We start from the raw sequence: 20,983 nt of genomic DNA on the forward strand, positions 1-20,983 counted from the left end.
TCAACCCGCAACCCTCCCCCAGGTGCTCCCGGATGCGGGGGCAAAGGGCTGGCTCTGTGGGTCACATGGTCTCCCCCTGCCAGTTCCCCTGTGACCTCTAACCTCCCACAAGCCCTACTCAAAGTGAGAGGATCCCCGGCCTCCTTCCAGTCCTTGCTTCCATCAGCACAGTGCACCCCCCTGCCCCCACGGGATCCAAGAGGACCCCTGAAACATGGGACATTCCCTCTAAAGTTCCCCAGACTTCCAGAGCAGGCTGCACAGGGCTCCCTCTAACCAGTACTTCCTCTCCTCACCCCACACCCCTGGCTGCATCTAATTAATCCCAGCCTGGCCTGGCAAGGCCCATCACATGTGGTTTCCATACTGCAGAAGAAAATACATCACTTCTTACAGGCAGCGCCAGTGTGTGTGACAGAGGGCTCCACAGGGGCAGTGTGGGGGACGACCTGCAGGAGGCAGAGCAAAGCCACTAGCTTGCCCCCAGGCCTCCCTGCCACCCCTGGGTCACAGATGGTTCTGCGAGGTGCTGGGATGCTGGCACTTGGCCACGGATCAGATGACGATGGAAATGGGCTGGGCTGGGCGGGCTCTCAGGGCTGTCTGAATTTTGCCCCGCTTTTTACCTTTGAGGGCAGGGCTTTCTCACAGGCATCTTCTCTGGCATGTCAGATCGTGCCGCCCTGCATTCACACGCCCGCCGCACTGTCCCCAGTGAGGAGATCAGTGCCAAATCAGAGCTGGTTGTGCAAAGCGGTTTCTGCCATGCACTCCCTTTGCTGTCCTGCATTTCAGCAAAAGCACTGGGGCCTGACCTCTGGGGGAGAATGACTGGGGAAGGCTCCAGAAGATCCACACAGGGAGCTGGGCAGCCCAACTTAAAGACGACAGGAAAGAAGTTTCTTCCGAGAGGGAATAAGAAATTCCTCGAAGAAACCCTCCAGCCTCCAGTCCTGTCCCCTTCTTCTCAGCTACAGCTAGGGAAAGGCCCCATCCGCCTGCATTCTGGGGCGGGCGGGGGGGGGGGGGGGTTGGGTCAGGGCTGTTTCAGGAGACAGATTTGGGCTGGCACGTGTGTGTGTGTGTGTGTGTGTGTGTGTGTGTCGCAGCAATTTGTTTTTATTCTGAGCAAAGGAACGCAATCCATTAAGGGGGCGAGAGGAAGAGAGCCGAGCGGGGCCTCTCAGAAGCTCTCCCTGCAGGCAAAGCTGCGTTTCTAAAAGGCCACGTGAACAGGATCTGGGCCTTGCCCTTTACTCGGTTCATCTTTCATTAGAATCAGCACAATGGGCTCTGGGGGACCCGGCCACTGCCCCCTGGCAGGTAAGGTGGCACGCAGAAAGAAATGGGAAAAGGGGCCGCACCCGATGCCAAACGAACGGGAGGCTGGGAGGATAGAGAGAGCGAGGAGGGGCGATGGGGTCCGGGGGGATGGCGGTGTGGGCTGCCCCGGCCACAGCGGTCATCTGGCCCCCGCGGAGGGACGCACAAGGACAGCAAAGTGGAATTTCCCAATTACGGCATGAAAGAGGGCTTCTTTCGAGCCACCGCGCACCCCCCCCATCCCCACCGCCCTGCAATTAAAAACAAGTCCAGTTTCCAGTGGCTTCCTAGGCCCGGGCTCCTCTGCTCAGCACCCAACTCAGCGGCTAACCCATTCCCCACTCGGCCAGCCCCCCAGTACAGGGCTCTTATGCAAACGCGGGGCTCTGGAGGAGGGGCGGCCGCATGGGCAGGGGTACACGGGAGGTGCTCTGGGTGAACTGGACAGGCTGCCAGGCCTGTGGCAGAGGCGAGAGGAGGACCAGAATGAACCGGAATGAACTAGAAGCCTTATCCTGGGGCTGCTCTGGGTTGGGTCTCCTGGAAGAGGCCTCCTGACCTCTCTCCCGATTGCCCCTCTCTCCCGATTGCCCCCCCCTCCCCCGCACGAGGGTCTTCCCTTTGGGGACGGTGCTGGGGACCGTGCCACCACGGACTGGGCTGGTCGGGGTGCAGCCCTCGCGTTCACAGCACAGTCACTGGTTGAGAAGCAGGCTTTCTCTGCAAGGCCTCTCTGCAGGGAGGAGGCGGGGAGGCACAGCTGATTCAGCCAAAGGACCAGAGGGCCTCGCTGGCTGCCAGGGAGCGTCCCCGGCCCCGCTCCCTTCCCAGCACAGAAGCAGGCCTTGTAAAGAGCCCAGCTGTCGGGTTACGCTGGAGTTCATATCGCAGTTTATCAAAGGGGCTGCGTTTTCTCCCTCCTCTCCTTTTCTACGGAGCACAGTGGAACAGTTCGTGGGAAAACAAGCCCTGTGCTTGTTCTGCCCGCAACAGCGGCGGCGGGGCGGGGGGAGGAGGGAAATGTACACGAACACCCACTCGGGCTGAGTTGTTTTAACGGGGCCGGGGCCGCCGGTGGGTGCCGGGGTGGCAGCCAGCTCTCGACCCGGAAGGTTCAATTCTTTCCCCTCTCCTGGATCTGGCCGTCCCTCCCCACAGACCACCGTGAACCGTGAGGCGGAACAGCAGCTCCCCTTGACCAAGCTGTGCTGAGAGCCGGCACGCGGTCTTACGTAAGCCTCTCCGTGAAATGGGCAGACACCATCATCCCTGTTTCACAGTCAAAGCAAAACAGGCTGGGAAACAGGACACGGAGTTAAAAACTGGAGGAACTGGGACTCGAACCCAAGGCTGTTAGACTGGAGAAGCTCCCCTCCCAATCTGGCTCCCCAGGGCCAGGGCATCTCTGGGGAGGGGCCGCGGGTGTGGGCAAGGCTGGGGTGCCCCCCTCTTCCCTCCGTACGTGGCCCTGGCCCCAGTCCCCACAGCCTGGAGAAAGGCCTGGGCCGGGACGGGATCACAGCAAGCCTGGCTGAGATGAGGTTTTGGAGTCACAGCATCCCCCAACTCAACACACCTCTTAACTGTTACAGCCACCAGATAACAGGGTCATGTGGACACGGAGAGGATGGCCAACCGGCCCAGGGGCCTGGCTGGAGTTCGGAGCCTCACTGCCACCCACCATGGAGGTGCAGGCTGGGTCAGCTGAGTTTGGGCCTGAGGAAAGTTAGGCAGCTTCCTCGAGGCCAAGTCCCCCACCAGATGTTTGTCCTCAAACACTCTGGATGTCATTATCCTTCTATAGAGAGTAGCTGTTCCTGGACCCTGAGCTAAACACGCGACCGAAGAAAAAAGATGGTTTTTCGCTTTTTTGCCAGAAGAATCCCCCCCCTTTCTTTCACAGTGCTCCATCTTGGGGTTGAGAGGAGCGACACAGTCGGCTTAACACCTGAAGAAGGGAGTTAAGAATCACTTACTGTGGTTCTTATCAGGCCTGCAGCCTCATCTCAGCAGTCTGCGTGGAGCACTATCATGCTTCTCTCTCTCTCTCTCTCTTTTTTTTGTCTTTTTGCCTTTTCTAGGGCCGCTCCCGTGGCATATGGAGGTTCCCAGGCTAAGGGTCTAATCAGAGCTGTAACTGCCGGCCCCCACGAGAGCCACAGCAACACGGAATCCGAGCCGCATCTGCAAATTACACCACAGCCCAAGGCAACACCGGATCCTTAATCCACTGAGCGAGGCCAGGGATTGAACCCGCAACCTCATGGTTCCTAGTTGGATTTGTTAACCACTGCGCCACAATGGGAACTCCTATCATGCTTCTCTTTAAAGCCATCAGCAGAAAATACGGACATGAAACGAGAGGCAGGAGGGCAGGCTGACATTCCCAGGGCTGAGCCCCAGCAAACCTCTCCTGAGGGGCCTGGATCCCTGTCTGACCATGGGAAGGAGGAAGGCACCCCCCTTCAAGGTCTCCTCTGTGTCTGCCGCTGTGCTATGCACGCCCTGAGAGACCAGAATGGGCGGCCTGGAGCACGGGCTTAGCAGGCAGTGGCCCCACAGAGCCGGCATGACCCAGAGGGAGCTGTAACTAGAAATGACAGGTGCCTGTGCTGCTTCGCGGGGGATGGCAGGCTGGACCAATGAAGCAAAGGACTAGGAGGGACAACCTATGTGAGGGACCCAGTCACAGGTCCCTTCCGTCTAGCCCACAGGGTCCTTCGTGCTAGTGCCCAGGGTGAGGAGACCTCTGTGGCTGTGCAGGGCAGGAGCGAGGCCCTGGAGGCCAGGCGTGATGCCCACCGAGGCCCAGTGTGGTCCACTAGGGGCATGAGCTCCTGAACAGAGAGCAACTGCCATGCTGGATACACTGGGCTCCAGCAGGATGTGGAGGGGGGACCCTGAGAAGCTGGGAGCCAGGTCATCCTGGGTCCTCAAGGCACCTGGCTTGGCCCTCTATCACGGAAGGGGCAGAGGGGCGGCTGCAGAATTAGCAGCGTGCAAGGGTCTGCAGCCCAGCTCCAGCCAAGCCAGGCAGGCATGTGGCCTCCTCTCACCTCCTTCCTGCAAAATGAAGATTCCCATCAGCCCAGGATGCTGGGGAGACTCTGCCGAGCAAGTGAAGCCTCACCGCCCTTGAGGCTGTAAATGGGAACATGGCGGCAGTAGGGCCACCAGCTTTGCGGAGCCTGGGCCCTAGCGAGTGGGGGACCCCCACCCCCAACCCCGCCGCACACTCACACCTGCGCGCACCCATGCTGCCGGCACTTCTGCCCGGGATGCTGCTGACTCCTCCAGCTCCCTCTCCCCAAGCCCCTGATGGGGCCTGTGAAACTGGCGGAGGATGGAAAAACCCATTACGGCCCAGCTCTCCGGAGAGGAAACTAGCAACAAACTCCTTTTTCAAAGGCCTCTCTCTCCCCTGGTTCCCTGAAAGTCTTCTGGGCAACGAGGCTCATCAAAGAGCTGACACTTCTGCAATTTGGAAAACCACACGAAGCTAACTGTCGCTTGTGTGGGAAGAGTCCGTCATTTTCCTGGTGGGGGGTCTCCTGTACCACATCTAATCTCTACTTCAATCCCCGATCGTCCAACGAGATGTAAAGAAAAAATGTGCAAACCTTCCTGTTTTGGCTGGTGAGGGTAAGAGCCCATTTCGGTCCCTCGGCAACTGTGGTTGTCATCTGGGATGAGTCTGCTCCCCAGGGGACCTTTGGCACTGTCCCAGCTGGGTGGGTAGGGTGCTACTGGTACCTAGAGGGATGAGCTCAGGGATGCTGCTCAACTTCCAGCGGTGCACAGGACAGCCCCCTCCCCACCAAGAATTATCCAGCCCCAAATGCCATGGGGGCTGAGGCCGAGGAGCCCTGCTCTCTGAGAGCTCAGAAAAGCAGAGGCTGGTGGCGCCTGCCCATCATCAGTGGACACCACTTGGTGGTCTGGAATGTGGAAGCCCCTTCCTGCTGATGGGCACGGGCTCTGTAGTCCTGCTCTTTGTCCTTCTGGCCAGGCAGGCCTGCCCCATCCTGAGACCTGACCCTTTGACCTGGTCCCCAGGGTGGCCTCCATGCCTCCCCCCACCCCCCTCTGCCTGGAGCTGGGGCACTGTGGCTCCCCTAGCCTGGCCCCTGCAGGCAAGCCCTCCATTGCTTTGTCTCTCATCCCTTCAGTTCACCCCGTGCTCAGTAGTCTCCTCCACGTTTCCCAGGGGACCCTCTTCAGGCCTCCTCTCCCCTCCCGGCCTCCTGCTGCCCCCTCTTTCCTCCAGCTCTTTCTACCTCTTGGCCTTCTTCTCAGCCTCCGAGCCCAGCTTCTCCCTCTTTCACCAACCATTACACACTGGGGCTCAAGGGCCCAGCCCCAGGACCCTTCCCACGCCTCTTCCCACCGAGTGTTCTTACGCTCAAGGAATCAAAGTCTACAAGGCAGAACTATCTAGCACGGAATCTTGCACAGTCAGCATGCGTTGAATGAATGGACTGATGAGTGAATGAATGAATGACTGTCATCCGTCTTCAGATTTCTATCTTTGGGCCTAGATCCTTCTTTTGAGAGGCAGACACAGCAAACTGCTTCTTCAACAACTTTCCTTTTTTTTTCTTCTGTCTTTTGAGGGCCACACCCGCAGCATACGGAGGTTCCCAGGCTAGGGGTCTAATCGGAGTTGTTGTCGCCAGCCTACACCACAGCCACAGCAACGCGGGATCCGAGCCGCATCTGCGACCTGCACCACAGCTCACAGCAACACCAGATCCCTTAACCCACTGAGCGAGAGGCCAGGGATCGAAACCGCAACCTCATGATTCCTAGTCAGATTCGTTAACCACTGAGCCACGACGGGAACTTGTCAACAACTCTCCTCTGATGTCCTCAAAGCTACTTAAGTCAAACAAGGGACCCCCTCCCTCCCTGCTCCTCTTCCCAGGGCTCCCATCGCAAGGCCACCCTGCTGCTCACTCAGAGTCCTGGCTGACACGCCCACCTCCCTCTCCTCTCACCCCCTCGTGCAATCCATCGCCCGTCAACACACTTCTTACTAATTCTTGAATGGAACTGCTTCTTCCCATCCCCCTACCAAGCTGCTACCTTGGACAACAGCCTCCCAAGTGGTCTCCCACACAGCTACTCATTCTCTCCCCGCAGCACAGTAATCTTTAAAAACAGCGATCTGCTCACACCACTCCCCTGCTCAAGCCCATTCAGTGGCATCCCAGGAATGGCTGGTTGGGCCCCAATCTCTAGTGTGGCATACAAGGCTGAGCCCCAACTTCCCGCCTTCTGGTCTACAGCAAAATGAACTCTCCCAGCTCCTCCCTGCCTGGAAGCCCCTGTACAGGCTGGACCCCGTGCCTGGAATCCTTCATGTCGCCTGCTCCTGGACGGCATCAGGAGCCCCCCTGACTCCTAGGACCACATTAGTCTTGTCTGCTCCCCGAGCACCCTGGATGGTTTCACTAACCTCTATCACCCTAGAGGTTCTGATTTCACTGCTCAGGGTGGAGCTCAGCCACTACCTTTTTTTCAAGCCTCCTCCGTCGCCTAACTCACAGTCAGGGTGGAGAACCACTGCTGCAGAGTACATCGGGCCACTCGGACGATTCTGGGGGAACGCTTCTGCCTGGCTTTGTTGGGGGAGCCTGAATCTGTGCCCCCTCTAGATTTTTTGGCTTGAAGGTCACTCTTCTGGTGATTCTGCTTTTTGGAGCCAAGCAAGAGGCAAAGGACCAGACCCGGCCAAGCTGCTGGTGATGACAGTTCTGGAGGGCTCCAGCGCCTGGGGCTGGTACCCTGGGACTGTCCAGGCTGGGCTCATGCAGTGCCAAGAACCTGGCTCAGCCAGAGCCACGGCTGCCACCAGCGGCGCCCAAGCACCGTGCTGGCGGCTGGGCGCCCAGCACAGCCTGGTTCATGTTGCGTCTGGCTCACCTACTTTCTTCCCTGAAGATTCCCACAGGGGTGTTTAATGAGAGGCCCTCAAGGAAAACTGTCTCAGCAAGTGAAAACCCAACTCATTGGTTCGAAAAATGGTGACATTGACCTGCCCCGTCAGCAGCAGCAGCAACTTGGCGAGAAAGGGGGAAACGTCTTTGTTTCTTGAAAGAGCTCAGAGATCAGGAGAAGGAGGAGGATGGAGCGGAAGAGAAATGGCTGCTCAGACCACCCTCCCGGGGTGAGAATGAAAAGGCTGCGGGAGAAGAGGAGAGGAGGCACGGGAGGCTGACCTGATGATGAAGGCGCCTCTGACCTCCAGGAGCTTCCGTTCACTGCTGAACCTCTTGAGAAGGTTGATCATGAACTTGTAAAAGTAGGAGTTCATGGTGGGAGTGGAAGGAGAACATTCCAGGCCTTTGGCACCTGTAGAGAAAGGGACAGAGCCGGGCTTTATTCTGTGTCCACAGAATGTAAGCAACATTCAGTGCCAAGAAGGTCAAGATGAGGGAACACCTCCCATCGAGGGCCATGATGACAGACCCAAAGCGAGGGCCAAACGAGACACACGACAGTACAACTCTGCTGACTGCAAAAGCACCCTTTCCCTGTTCATCCCCTCCGGCCCAGCCCCCTCACTTAGTGAACACCCCCTACGTGTGAGACCCGAAGCTGGGTACCAGGAATGTTTGCAAAAACAACCAAACACATTTTTACTTATTCTCCCAACAGCTGAAATACACTTGGGCTTTGCTTTGGCTGGGTACGAACAAATGGCAAGTCAAAGAGCAGAAAAAGGTAAGGCAGGCACATAACCTCAATGGTCAATAAAGCCAATAGCCCCCCCCTCCCCTCAGATGAAGCCACACCCCTTTCCCCGGCCGCCTGCTGGGGACGCTGAAGGAGTCAATCACGCACACAGCCACCAGGCTGAAGCCTGCGCACGGCGACAAAATGTTCCCGAGTGTTTTCATCCGCACCCGATGTTTTGAAATCGGACTTTCTTCTTTACCTTTAGGCCAGGATGATGTGTTTGAGTGGTGCTCTCAGGACTTTCAAAGCCTCGAGCTTCCTTTACAGCCAGAAGCACATTCAAGGTTTCCCTCTGATATGCGACCCGGCTGAGAGGGCACTGAAGGCCACATCCAGCCCAGCCTCGCACAGGGTCCCCTGTGTCAGGCACTCAGCACAGAGGGGATGAGGGCGGCGCTGACAGAAGGCCTGGGTGACCCGGATGGAGTGTGTCCACACGGCCCCCGGGTTTGCCTGGTGTTTCCTTTCTAACACAACAGCACTGCTGGAAAGGGGTGTTAGTGATGGCAGGAATCCATCTGCCTGAGGCAGGAAAAGGGCATCTGATTTTTTTTTTTCAACAGCTTAACTGAGATATAATTCATATACCATGAAGCTCACCCTTTAAAAGTGTGTAAGTTGGGGGCTGTCGGTATAATCACAAAGTTGTGCATCCACCACCACTGATCCCAGAACATTTCCATCACCTCGAAGGGAAAGAAACCCTGTACCCATGAGCTGTCATCGCATATTCTCTCCTCTGCCGCCTTCGGCAACCATTAATTTATTGTCTGTATGAATTCGCTTATTCTGGACATTTCATATAAATGGAGTCACACAGTATCTGTCTTTCACTCAGCATAGTATTTTCAAGGTTCATCCATGTTGTAGTATTTACCAGTCCTGTATGCATTTTTTGTTTGTTTTTTTAGGGCCACATCTGAAGCTTAAGGAGGTTCCCGGGCTAGGGGTCAAATCGGAGCTGTAGCCACTGACCTGCACCACAGCTCATGGCAACGCCAGATCCTTAACCCACTAAGCGAGGCCAGGGATTGAACCTGCATCCTCATGGATGCTAGTCAGATCTGTTTCCGCTGAGCCATGATGGAACTCCAGTCCTATATCCATTTGTATGGCAGAATGACATTCCATTGTTTGGATATAACACATCTAATCCATTCATCAGTTGGTGGACACTTGACTGTTTTCCACTTTTTGGCCATTAAAAATAATGCTGTGGAGTTTCCGTCGTGGCGCAGTGGTTAACGAATCCGACTAGGAACCATGAGCTTGCAGGTTCGATCCCTGGCCTTGCTCAGGGGGTTAAGGATCCGGCGTTGCCATGAGCTGTGGTGTAGGTCACAGATGCGGCTGGGATCCCACGTTGCTCTGGCTCTGGCGTAGGCCAGGGCAGCAGCTCCAATTCGACCCCTAGCCTGGGAAACTCCATATGCCGTGGGAGCGGCCCTAGAAAAGGCAGGAAGACAAAAAAAAAAAAAAAAGGAATAAATAATGCTGTGATGAACATGCATGTATAAGCGTTTGTGTGAACATGTTTTCATTGTCTTGGTTATATACACAGGATTGGAATTTCTAGATCATACGGTGCCTCTGTGTTTAACTCTTTAGAAACCACAGACTGTTTTCCACAGTGGTTGCACCATTTTATATTCCTACCAGCCATGGGTAAGTGTTCCCGCTTCTCCACATTCTCACAGCATTTGCTATTATTTGTCTTTTTTTTTCCTTTCCTTTTTTAGGGCTGCACCTGCAGCATATGGAAGTTCCCAGGCTAGGGGTCAAACTGGCCAGCAGTTGTAGCTCTGATCTGACCCCTAGCCTGGGAACCTCCATGCATTGCGGGTAAGGTCTTAAAAAGCAAAGCAAAGCAAAAAAAAAAAAAAAAAAGATCCACTCTCTGGAGTTCCCATTGTGGCGCTTGCGGTGCAGTAGAAACAAATCTGACTAGTATCCTTTGAGATGCCAGTTTGGATCCTTGGCCTCACTCGGTGGGTTAGGGATCTGGCAATGCCATGAGTGCTGCTATGGCTGTGGTGTAGGCAGGCAGCGACAGCTCTGATTCGACCCCTAGCCTGGGAACTTCCATATGCTACGGGTGTGGTCCTAAAAAGCAAAAAAAAAAAAAAAAAAATCTATTCTCTTAGCAATTTTCAAGCATATACTACAGTATTGGTTTTTTTTTTTTTTTCGGTCTTTTGTCTTTTCAGGGCCAGACCCATGCATATGGAGGTTCCCAGGCTAGGGGCCAAAGTGGAGCTACAGCTGCCCCCCTACGCCAGAGCCACAGCAATGCCAGATCTGAGCCACATCTGTAGCCTACTCCACAGCTCACAGCAACGCCAGATCCTTGGCAGACTGAGCGAGGCCAGAGACCGAACCTGCAACCTCATGGTTCCTAGTCGGATTCATTAACCACTGCGCCACGACGGGAACTCCTCCCACAGGATCGTTAACTATAATGACCACTGTACATCAGCTCCCCAAACTTACTCATCTTCTTCGTGGAAGTTTGTACCCTTTGACCAACCTCTCCCCAAGTGATATCTTAATAGCCAACCAACAGCCACCTTTACTGAGGACTTACCACGTGCAATGCCTGTCTAAACACGTCACACATAGTATCCAAATTAATCCTCAAAACTGTCCTGGAAAACATGTGCTATTACTATTTGCAGCACTCCAGAGGCCCCACCTATCCCAGTGCGCCACAACGGTAACTCCACTGTTCTCAATGTGTACATGGAAAAGCTGTGAATTAGGATGAAGATGACCTACAGTCACAGAGCTGGTGAGCAGTGGTGTCTGAGACCTGGGTGGCGGCCTCCAGAGTCCACGCTGTCAGCAGCTCCACCACAGTGCCCATCCCTTGGGCTCTGGCGTTTGGGTGGGTTTGGGGTTTGCAGGTGAGGAGGTGGTACCTTCCTTGGCAGGAGGGCAGAAGATGCCATAAAGACCAGAGGACAGAGAGACGACACTGTCAAGAGCTGTAGAGAAAACACTTTCTCTGGGAACTCAGGAAGGACACCGGGGGAAGCAGAGGGGCCGACAGCAGCATTTGGGGCCATCGCTTTCCAGACTGACCCCTCCCTGGCCCAGGAGCCCTGTGGGAGTCACAACTCCCTCCCCAGCCCAGCCACCCTCGTGCATGAGATGGGCAGGGTGTGGGGTCCCAGACTGCGTGTGAGGTATCAGGTCCCAGAAGCATCGGTCCAAAGTACAAAACAGGAACGTGTGGAGCCGTCCAGAGTGCTACAAAGGAGCCTTAACAGAGGGGCCCCTGCGGGCTGACATCATCAGAGGCGTCACATGCCAGTGGCCAAGAAGCAGCCGTAAAACCTTCCTCCAGCAGTTGTGTCATTTTGCTGAATTGACACTTCTTTACTTCCATGTATGGTCCTTACAGGGAAGTGGCTGGGAACTGGAAAAGGTGTTTCCTGTTTTGTTTTCCTGGCTGTGAACCACTGTATAAAGATTTCTCACCAGGAGCCACACCTTCAAACTGCTGTCCTCTTTCCTGAATCTCTTCAACAGCTCCAGGGAACTATGCTTGGAGCACAGGGGTGGACCTTGAGTGAGAAGCCCAGTTCAGGGGCAGGTCTCAGTGAACTTCTTGTTTGCAGTGTGTTGTTCTGGGTCCCTGCCCGGAAGAGCCTGGCCATGGATGTCCCGAGTGACACTGGAATGGCCAACAGTCTCTGCTCCCTGGCCCAGAGAGGCTGCTTGCCGAATCCAGTGTCACGTTCTTATAGATCGAGTTACTCCAGGCCCAGCTGGGAATGATCTCTGAAGAGGGGGCTGCAGATACAGCTGCTGGGGCAGCCCGGCTGCTTCTCAGCCCTCGTCCCCATCCCACACTCGAGGGTCTGAATTCTGCTGCCCTGGTGGTGGTCTGGCTGGAAGGCAGAGGCTGCACCTCCCCCATTGGAGGTGCGTGGGTGGCAGCCCAGCTCCCTGCAAATGTCTGCTGGGTGTTTGCCTGTGACAGCTCTTTACGTCCCTGTCCCCTTCTTGCTTCTTTGTGTGCACCCCTGTCCCACCCCACTTCCAGGCTTGTGTTCCATGGCATTCCAAAGGACAAAGGGAGAGAGACTGATCACCTGGGGCCATGGCTTCCAGTCTCCCAAGGCTGGCTGTCCTGGCAGGCACTGGGGAGAGGGGCCGGGTGGTTCTGATCCTACAGAGGCAGTGGGAAACATCAAACATGATGCCTTAGAGCTCAGCTGGGGAGTCCATCAGACCTGGGTTTGGATCAGATCTCCACGGAACTATTTACTAGCTGTGCAATGCCGGGCAAGTCTCTGACCATCTCTAAGCCTCAGTTTCCTTATCTGTAAAGTGGGGGCAATAAGTGCTCCCATTCAGTGAGACAAAATATGTAATGTACTAGGCCTGGGGCCTCCTACACAGTCTGTGCTTAATTAACGGTGCCATCATTGGCAAAGATGCCAAAACCCAGAGCAGTGCCTGAGGCAAATGGTTCCCATTCCCTGAGGCTAGAAAAGGATGACGGAGGGCTGGGCATAGTCTGGAATGTCCCTGATTGGGGAGACTTCAGACCTGGACAGTTTCACAGTGCTCTGCTGAGAGGTAGGGAGGCTGTGAGGAGGAGCCCCCACCACCCCCACACTCAGGGAGGGAGATCTGCCCACCTCTTCGCTGACAGACCGGCAGAAATGAAGGCCTGGGGTTGTCCTGCACACGTCCCTGGTCCCCTTAGCCACAGGGCCCCACAGTCGACTCTCCCTGTCCAGGGACGAATGGCACCCTTCCCCCGCCCCGGAGCTGAGGCCCTTAGGAGGGGGGAGGTAGGCAGAGTCACGTCTGGGAGAAGCCACAGTGAGTGACTCCCATCCTCCCAGCGCGGCGGTGGCTGGGAAAGTTTCCGCGGCTCAGTTAAAGATTACAAAGAGCAGGAGGCCGGGTGCATCCTGAGTGGGGGTTGATGGGAACTTCTGGGGAGCTGCCCGAGGCCTCTGGCCCTTCAGGCTCCCACTTTGGGAACGGACTCTGGTCAGGGCCGCTGCCCTGGAGAGGAGGAGCCTTTGCAGGACAGGGCAGGGTGCCTTGGGAAGCTGGCTGAGGTCTGGGCCCAACTGTGAAGAAAGGACAGGTCTGGGCAGGGCAGTCCTCTCACGGCAGGATGGGCTGGGCAAGGATGGGGAGCACCTGCGTTCACCACAGACAGGGTGAGAGCCTCCCCGTTCCCTCCCAGCCTCAGTTTCCCACTGGCCCCACCAGGTACTTTTCTGACTAACCAGCCCTTCAGGGCCGGCTGGCTTGAGGCAGAACCCATAAGATGTGCTGGGGCAGAGCTGCGGGCATGGGAGGAGGAAATGGGGTGGAGAGAGAACAAATTCACTCCAGGGCTGTTACTACACGGCAAGACAGGCCTCTCTCAACTCAACTAGCTTCTGCCCAACCGCAGCCTGCTCCTCCCGGCAGGGTCACCACGCCTCCACCGCCACTTGCTCTTCTGCCCACCGACGAGCTCAGCTGGGCAGCTGCCTCCTTTCTCGGCAGCTGATAAAGCCAACCCTGCTGAGCTCTGCTGTGCGCGTGCGTGTGTGAGTGTGTGTGTGAGTGTGTGTGTGTGTGTGTGTGTGTGTGGCGGGTGGCGGGGGCGAGGGGCTGCTGGCCATTAGGATGAGGCAGCGCTCTGGCAGAAGCCTGGTGCCCGAATTCAGGGCACAGCCTCCAGCCTGCGCTGCGAGGACCTGCTGGGGTGACAGGGCCGAGGGCCTTTTACTCAGGTGACATTCTCAAGAGCACAGTCCCCCAGGCCTGTTGGAGATGGTGGGAGTTGTTCCGGCTGAAGCCGGGGAGGTGGGGAGGAGAGGAGAGGGCTGGGGACAGCCTGGCCATGGGGCTCAGGGACGTGCCTTTTGAGGGGCCGAGGAGAGCAGAATTTCCACTCCCCGGTCCTCTGAGGACCAGTCCCTGGGCCGAGAGCCGCCGCCCGCATCTCTAGCTTAGAGGAGCGGCTCCGGCAGGAAGTGCACGTGACCGCCGGCTGGCCAAGGGGCAGACAGATGCTGTCGAGAGCACCCTGTGTGCAAACCCAGGCCGGTGGGGTGGGCGGCCGGGGAGCCAGCCCTGCAGATGTTACTAAGTGAAACCTGATGTGGCGACATGAGAATCTGCAGAACGTCTCACAAACAACCTTCCCGGGGATGTTTTGGATTGAGCTTTGTGGCTATGACGCGAAGGAGCCTCACATGTCAGGATAAAAATAGCTCTGGCCTCAATACACAACCGCGAGTCACAGTTCAACAAAACCAGATGCGAAAACATTAGCCGCCCAAACCCGGCTCGGCAGGGTCCCTGCTCTGCTGCCTGCCCTCCCGCCTACCTCCTGGGTGGGTCGGCGGCGCGGGGGGCCTGGCCAGCCCCTCAGGTGGGCATCTGCAGCTGCTGCCCTGAGAGGGCAGGGGTGGAGCCAGAGGACCCGGCTCGGATCCAGGTCGTGTCGCTGGCTGGCAGGGCAGTCCTGAGGAAGTGCCACCTTCTCTGGCCAATTCCTGTCTGTGAACCTCGCAGGGATAAGAGCGGAACACAGTGCCTGGCATGGGAAGCGCTCTGAGGTGGGGGCTACAGGACTGAGAGGCTGGTATGGAACCAAGGGACAGGCAGGGAAGGGGCAGCGTCCACACAGAAGGAACGGGCTGGGAGAAAGGGTGGCCCCAGCCTCTCAGGAAGCAGGGCCTCAGGGGTGTGGTGTCTGCAGAGTCAGCGGGTCCAAACCCCATGGCTGTGTAGACAAAAGGGTGGTTAAGACATTGCCGCAACGGCACCCTCGGAACCCAATGCAAAAGACAGTCACTTTCCTTACTGTGGAAAAGCCGGGAGCCCCAGCAGTCACCCCAATCTAGGAGGCTTTCCAGCTGCCTGGTTCAGAGCAAGAGATAAGCTAATGGGCCACGGCAGGGCTTGGGAGGAACTTCCCGCTGATGTGGCAGTGGAGAGGGGCTGTATCGCTGCTGTGGGGGCAGGGCCAGGGCCAAGGGCAGCGCTGGGGTGACCGGGAAGGGGCCTGGCTTGGAGGGGGCCCAGGCTCTCCATCTGGGGAAGGCCTGGGCAGAGGTCCTAGGGCAGCCTGGGACCTGGGGTTGGGGACTGGGTGATCGGCCCTGTACCCGCTCCTTCTGTCCGTGAAAGAAACTCTAGAAGAGGGGTGCTGGCCCTCACTGGGAGCCTGGTGCTAGGGACTCAGAGATGAGCATGGCCCGTGACCTGGGATGGTATTTCTCAACCTGAGAAGCAAACAGGTCACCTGGCAATCCTGATAAAAGGAAGTTCTGAGTCTGGGGTGGGTCTGAGGGTCCGCATTTCTAAGGAGCTCTGAGTGACGCTGAGGCTACTGTGACCTGCACTTGCAGGTGACGAAGAGATCACAGGCAGGAGAGAAACAGAGGCAAACGCCACAGCATGACGGGTGGGAGGAATGGAGCCTGGCCATGGATATCCCGGAAAGCTGCAGAGAAGAGCAGCCGTCTGCGCTGACGTGGGGCACGAGCGAGCTCTCGTAATCAGAGGGGTGGAAGCCACGGTAGCATTTTATACACACGGGGCATTTACCTCAGCCCCTTCCCCTGAAGCTCATAGAGCCCCCAAGGGGCCCATCACCTGACCCATAGAGGAGGGAGAGGTGGTACCGAGGCAGGACCCTTGCCCAAGGTCACAGGACAGGCAAGGTGGAGCTGGGCTGGGAACCTTCCGAGCCCGGCGCCCATGTGCTTTTACGCTGCCTGAGATGGGCGCGTGGAGGAAGGGCCTTCGGGGCTCCCAGGGCAGCTTTCTGGGGGCTGGACACAGTCTGGTGTGGCTGCAGTTAGTGGAGGGCAGGCCAGGGAGGGAGGCGGCAGAAGGGCAGGAAATGAGGTGCTGAGGGGGTCTAAAGCCGGAATGGGGGTCCTGAAGTCACCATGAAGACGAGGGATATCCCTCAAACTGCCAGGCTGGGGCCACAGCCCCGCACCCAGAGGAGGCACTTGGACCCCCAGCCCCGCCACCACCGCTGGGCGAGGGCGGGGTTCACGAGGGCTCCTGTCCTGTGAGCGCGAATGTGGAGAGAGCAGGCCCTCCACCGCCTGCCACGATCCCCCTGGCCCTGAGGCAGTGCTGTCCCGAGATGGATGTCGCGAGGGTCGAGGGCTGACCCTCGCCGAGGGTTCCGTGAGCTGACGTGTGGGACGCGCTGAGAACAGTGTCTCGTCCTGAACGAGCGCTCAACGTCACTGCTGATGCTGGGGAGACTGCCGGGGATGGCTTTCTGGGTTCTCCTAGACCTCATTTCTGCCCTTGGCCACACCAGGCTGGGCTGTAAGCAACACACGTGAATCGCAATGTATGCTGTTGCCCGTGTGTTTAGAGCTGGGACCCGAGAGTCCTGCAGGACACACTGGCACGAGCTGCTTTATACCAGGAATGGGCCCCTGGCCAGAAGGGAAGGCCAGGAAGACTGGGTTTTGGGGGCAAACATCAGTCCTGGGGTGACCTTTGGTCCCAGCTTGCCACACTGCTGATGGGCATGGCCTAGGCCCCCCTCTCCTGCAGCAGGATGTCCAGGCTCATCTCAACGGGGACTCATCCCAGAGCTCCTGCTCAGGCACAGGCAGACCCCCTTGTGGGCCTCACCAGCCCCTCTCCCCAGAACCTGGCAGAGCCCCAGAGATGTCCCCTTGTGTGGAGTCGAGCAAAGAAGGCACAACAGTTGCCAAGTCACAGGGGACCCACCCTCCCCTTTTGGGGTCATTTCACCAAATCACAAGTTAGGAAGACAGGGAGGGAAATGTGCTGTCCCTCCACGGGCTTCCCTGGGGTGGCCCACGCAGGCAGCGCCCCCTCCTGCCTGCCCAAGGTGGCCCTCTCCCCAGCCCAGGGCTCTGCCAAGGTCAGGAACAAAGAGGGGTGGATGGGAGAAGTAGGACCACTGCCTCTGCCCCTTCTGCTCTGACCTAGAGGGAGAGATGTTCACGCCAGGCCAAGCAAGAGCAAAATTCCCCGTGGGCAACTCTGCTGTGGCCCCAGGGACACTGTGGTGGCACATCTGGGAGAAACAGCAGCTGCCCGGGCATGTGATGGGCTGGTTTCCCCACCGCTGCCTTCCCTCTGCACCGACTGAGTTTACAGACCGATGCACAGGCGGGGCCATATGGTTCCCTACCAAAGCCACTGGTTTCATCTCTGTAGGCTCCTTGCTTCCCTGGCTTCCCAAAGTCCCTTTATGGGGTGGGGGTGGGGTGATCTCTCTTAAAGGGACACAGCTCTGCGGTCTGCAAGTTCTCAGGGCTGTGCCCTGGACAGCCGGAGGAAGGCAGAATCCAAACAGGAAGGGGATCTGGCCTCACAGCCTCTGTTCACATGCACGGCCGGACCGAAACAGACAGAACGACCCCCTTGCGTGCCTGAGAAGCGATGGGAGAAAGAGCAGCCACGGAGGAATGAGGGTGCACCTCCTGCATGTGTTCTGAGCTACACAGCCACCCCCACCATCCTCGGGGCCTGGCATGTGCCCTTCCCAGGGCGGCTGAGGCGGGAGAGGGGATGGGCACAGCTCTTACTTTCCAAGCTCTTCTATTCCTACCTTCAGCTTGAACTTTTTTTTTTTTTTTTTGGCTGCACCAGGGATCGAATCTGAGCCACAGCAGTGACAGTTACGACACCAGATCTTTAACAAGCTATGCCACCTGAGAGCTCCTTGAGCTTGAGCTTTTAAAACCACAGACCCAGCTGAAAGCTCTGCTGTCAGCATGCATGTGTGGTTCCCACACTCCCTGCAGCGCACACATGGGTCTCCGGCCGAGAGCGCGGGGGCCCCCGGCACAGGATACCCTGGAAGCAGGAAGCATTACCGCCCTTCCTTGGTGCTCTTTCTAGGATGGAATTTCTTCCCATCTGGCAGAGCTGACTGTTTTTCTATGAACTCAGAGTGAATCCCTGCCTGATGTGACATAGTCTGACATGCTCATGAGCTGGGGCACGTCTTCACCACTCCGGCCTCCTCGGCGGCCCACGTGTCTCGACAGGGCCAGGAGCTGGGGTTCAGGGCTCTTCACCATCCAAGTCCCTGTCAGCCCCTGCGGGGGCGGGGGTCTGCTGCCCAACCCCTGCAGCCCCAGGGCCTACACCCTGCCCCTTCCAGCACAGACCTGGCCCAACTCTGCACCACCCAGTAAGCATTTCACAATCATCGACTTCTCCGTGCCTGGGAGGAACGGACACCTTACAGATGGAGGCTGGGATCACAGAGAGTCCCGGGAGAGCGAGGTGCCTGCTGCCCGACGCTGTCCTGCCTCAGCTTCCCCTCTGAGGATGCTCCATGGCTGCCTCCTGGGGAGGGAGAGCTGAGGGCTGGCCTCTGCCAGCAGGGAACCTTCTCTCTGCTGCTGCCCTTCTCCCTCCCATTCGTCCCCCCCCAACACTCAGCCTCTGGCATCCTTGCCACTCATCTGGAGACCTCAGGTTGGCCCCCGAGTGCTGACCTGGGGACACAGGATGAAGAGTTGACCCCTGAGCTGTGGGACAGGGTAGGAATCTCTGCAGGGATCTGGGGGTCAGGGTGTAGGAGCCTCCTGGCCACAGCCTCTGACTGTCCAGAGGAAATGGCTCATGCGCAGGGAAGCACTGCATCCTGCGAAACAAGAGAAGGAAGCTGGGCTGCCGCTTGAGCCCCTGACTCCTTCCTTGCTTGGGTCAGAAACAGCTGGAAACTTGGGACCAGCTGCAGGCAGAGCATGCACAGTGGCGGTGGCCTGAAGCCTAATGTCCTATGTGACACTCCACTGCAGGGGCTTGACTTCCAGTGTCATTGGGGAGATATCTTCAATGCCTGGGCCTTCTGTGATTGACCTGGGAGTCCTTGGGTCTCCTCCACGTCCACCCAGCAGGTACCCTCAGGGCCGAGTACCAGGATGCCTTCTGGGATCAGCGTGGCAGGACTGCAGATCTATCTGACCCTTGCCTTCTGCGCCAAAGGAGCTCTAGGACCTTGTATCTGGATGTCAAAAGCCGCTCAGGGTACAGAGAGGCACCCAGACAAATGCCCAAGATTCGCTAGGTACTTTCCTTCCAGCTTGCATCCCTGGGCATCTTCCGGGATCCTGGCGCTGGAGGGAAGTGGCGTCTGACTGGGAGGAGGACCTGAGAGTCGCAGAGACCCAGCGAGAAGAGCCACCTGCTATCTGGAAGGACCCCAAGGGGTGAGCACCACAGCCACCTTCACATTCAAGGATAGCCCGGAAACATCCTGTTTGAATTATTCCCTCTCCTGCCTGGGCCGCCTGCTCTGTTATTTTTAGCTTCTTGACAAGGAAGGAACTTGTTGCCTAGTCTTCCGCCTGTGACACCCAAGACTTGGATACCCCTTGATTCCTGATGGGGAGATGCCACCCCAGGGAGACGATCAGCTGACTTGGATGGATTTGTATTTAGCCAATGGTTCAAAAGCCTGAAAGGGGCAGGGAGATGAGGAAAAAGGGATGGGAGGGACTCATCCAGGGGTGGAGGGCTGCTGGAGTGGGAGCCAGGAGGCCGCAGGAGGGCGAGGTCTGCCTGCATCCTGGACAGGGCAGGTCACTGACCCTCACCCTTGGCCGAGCCCAGGGCTCAACAGGGACAGCCCAGTGGCCAGCGCGGTCCAGGATGGGACTGAACCCTGCCCCTCTCAGAGTCCCGAGGCTGCAACCATCAGGGGGAGACTCACCGGGAGTGCTCAGCAGGCTGGCTCTGCCAGGCGTGGGCACCTGGAGCTCCGAGTGGCCGACCCGGAGGTCAGGGCCATCGGGCGGGCCTGCATCATCTGTCTGGCCTGCGGGAGAGGATGCAATTTCTGCCAACACCTCCAGATCCTTGAGGATAACCTGGGGGAGAAAAGGAGAGGATGAGGGCCGAGGACCTCCATGCCAAGCTGTGGCTGGAGATGGAGAGCCGCCTCCAGGGCGTGGGGAGGGGCTGCAGAGGCCGATGTGCTGGTGAGAGCTGCCAAGACCGAGAGCTCTACAGACGACGGGGAGGAGGAGAACACACACAGGAGGTGGACGGGGGCAAGCAGAGGAAGGAAGCTGGAGTCTGAGGCCCAGGAGTCAGCTCTCCCAAGACCACACCTCTCCGGTCCCCCGGAGAAGTGGACTCAGGCACAGGGCACCATCTGTGCTGTGTGCACCTCAGGGTTTCCGGACTGGCCGTGCCTCAGTGTCACTTGTGCCCTCCAGGCCACACTCTTGGGTTTGCCAGCTATGGCCCAGCCCACCACCAGGCCACAGGACAGGTCCTTCTGCAGAGGCGACCCCAGGCCTACCCTCCTCGTACGGGGTGCAACTCGAGGCTCCAGGAGCACATTTCAACTTTCAGATGCAGCGTTCAGTTCTCAGCCACCTGTGTGACACTCATACACAGATGCAAGGGGCTCCCGGGCTGCCCCCACTGTCTTGAGAGCCCTCGGACCTTTAGAGGCTGTCTCGTCCCACACAGCACCCATCTCCTCCTGCTCCTCACCTGGCACTGACAGCGAGCAAGGTGGTGCCTTAGCGGGGCGGGGTGTGAGTGTGTGTGTTTGTCTGTGTCTGTGTGTGTGTGTAAGTGTAACCCACCCGTCCCAGCTCCTCCTGCAGGGCCCTCACCTCACAGCCGATAGACCTGCCCATCCCTCTCACCTCTGTGCTCTGAAGAGGGGCTGTGCCTGTCCCAGCACAGGTGTCCTGCCAGGACTGTCCCTAACACTCAGTGGCTGTCCAACAGGCATCAGTTGAATGGATGGAGGACTGTGCCTGAGCCCAGGCCAAGAATTACCAGGGCAACCGAGGTCTCTGGTCCTGACCAGCAGAAATGACACTGTGCACTGGTGGGTGGGGCCCTGGTGGCTGGGCTGTGTGCAGCAGGACAGTCCAGCACGGAACCTGGTGACTGGTCAAGATAAAGCTAC

At 57.8% G+C, this 20,983-nt stretch overlaps 1 protein-coding gene across 2 annotated transcripts in view; it reads right to left on the reverse strand.

Annotated features, from left to right (window-relative positions):
* VAC14 (VAC14 component of PIKFYVE complex) overlaps nucleotides 1-20,983 on the reverse strand; it is a 104,461-nt gene that overhangs the window by 30,496 nt on the left and 52,982 nt on the right. For both annotated transcript variants that reach the window (XM_047789541.1, XM_047789542.1), the window contains exons 13-14: nucleotides 19,766-19,922; nucleotides 7,545-7,677 (exon numbers count right to left, since the gene is read on the reverse strand). In XM_047789541.1, the coding sequence (XP_047645497.1) occupies nucleotides 7,545-7,677; nucleotides 19,766-19,922 (290 nt within the window). The remainder of the gene's footprint in view (nucleotides 1-7,544; nucleotides 7,678-19,765; nucleotides 19,923-20,983) is intronic.

The sequence above is a fragment of the Phacochoerus africanus genome, chromosome 8 (genome assembly GCF_016906955.1).
Source record: "Phacochoerus africanus isolate WHEZ1 chromosome 8, ROS_Pafr_v1, whole genome shotgun sequence".
Taxonomy (NCBI): domain Eukaryota; kingdom Metazoa; phylum Chordata; class Mammalia; order Artiodactyla; family Suidae; genus Phacochoerus; species Phacochoerus africanus.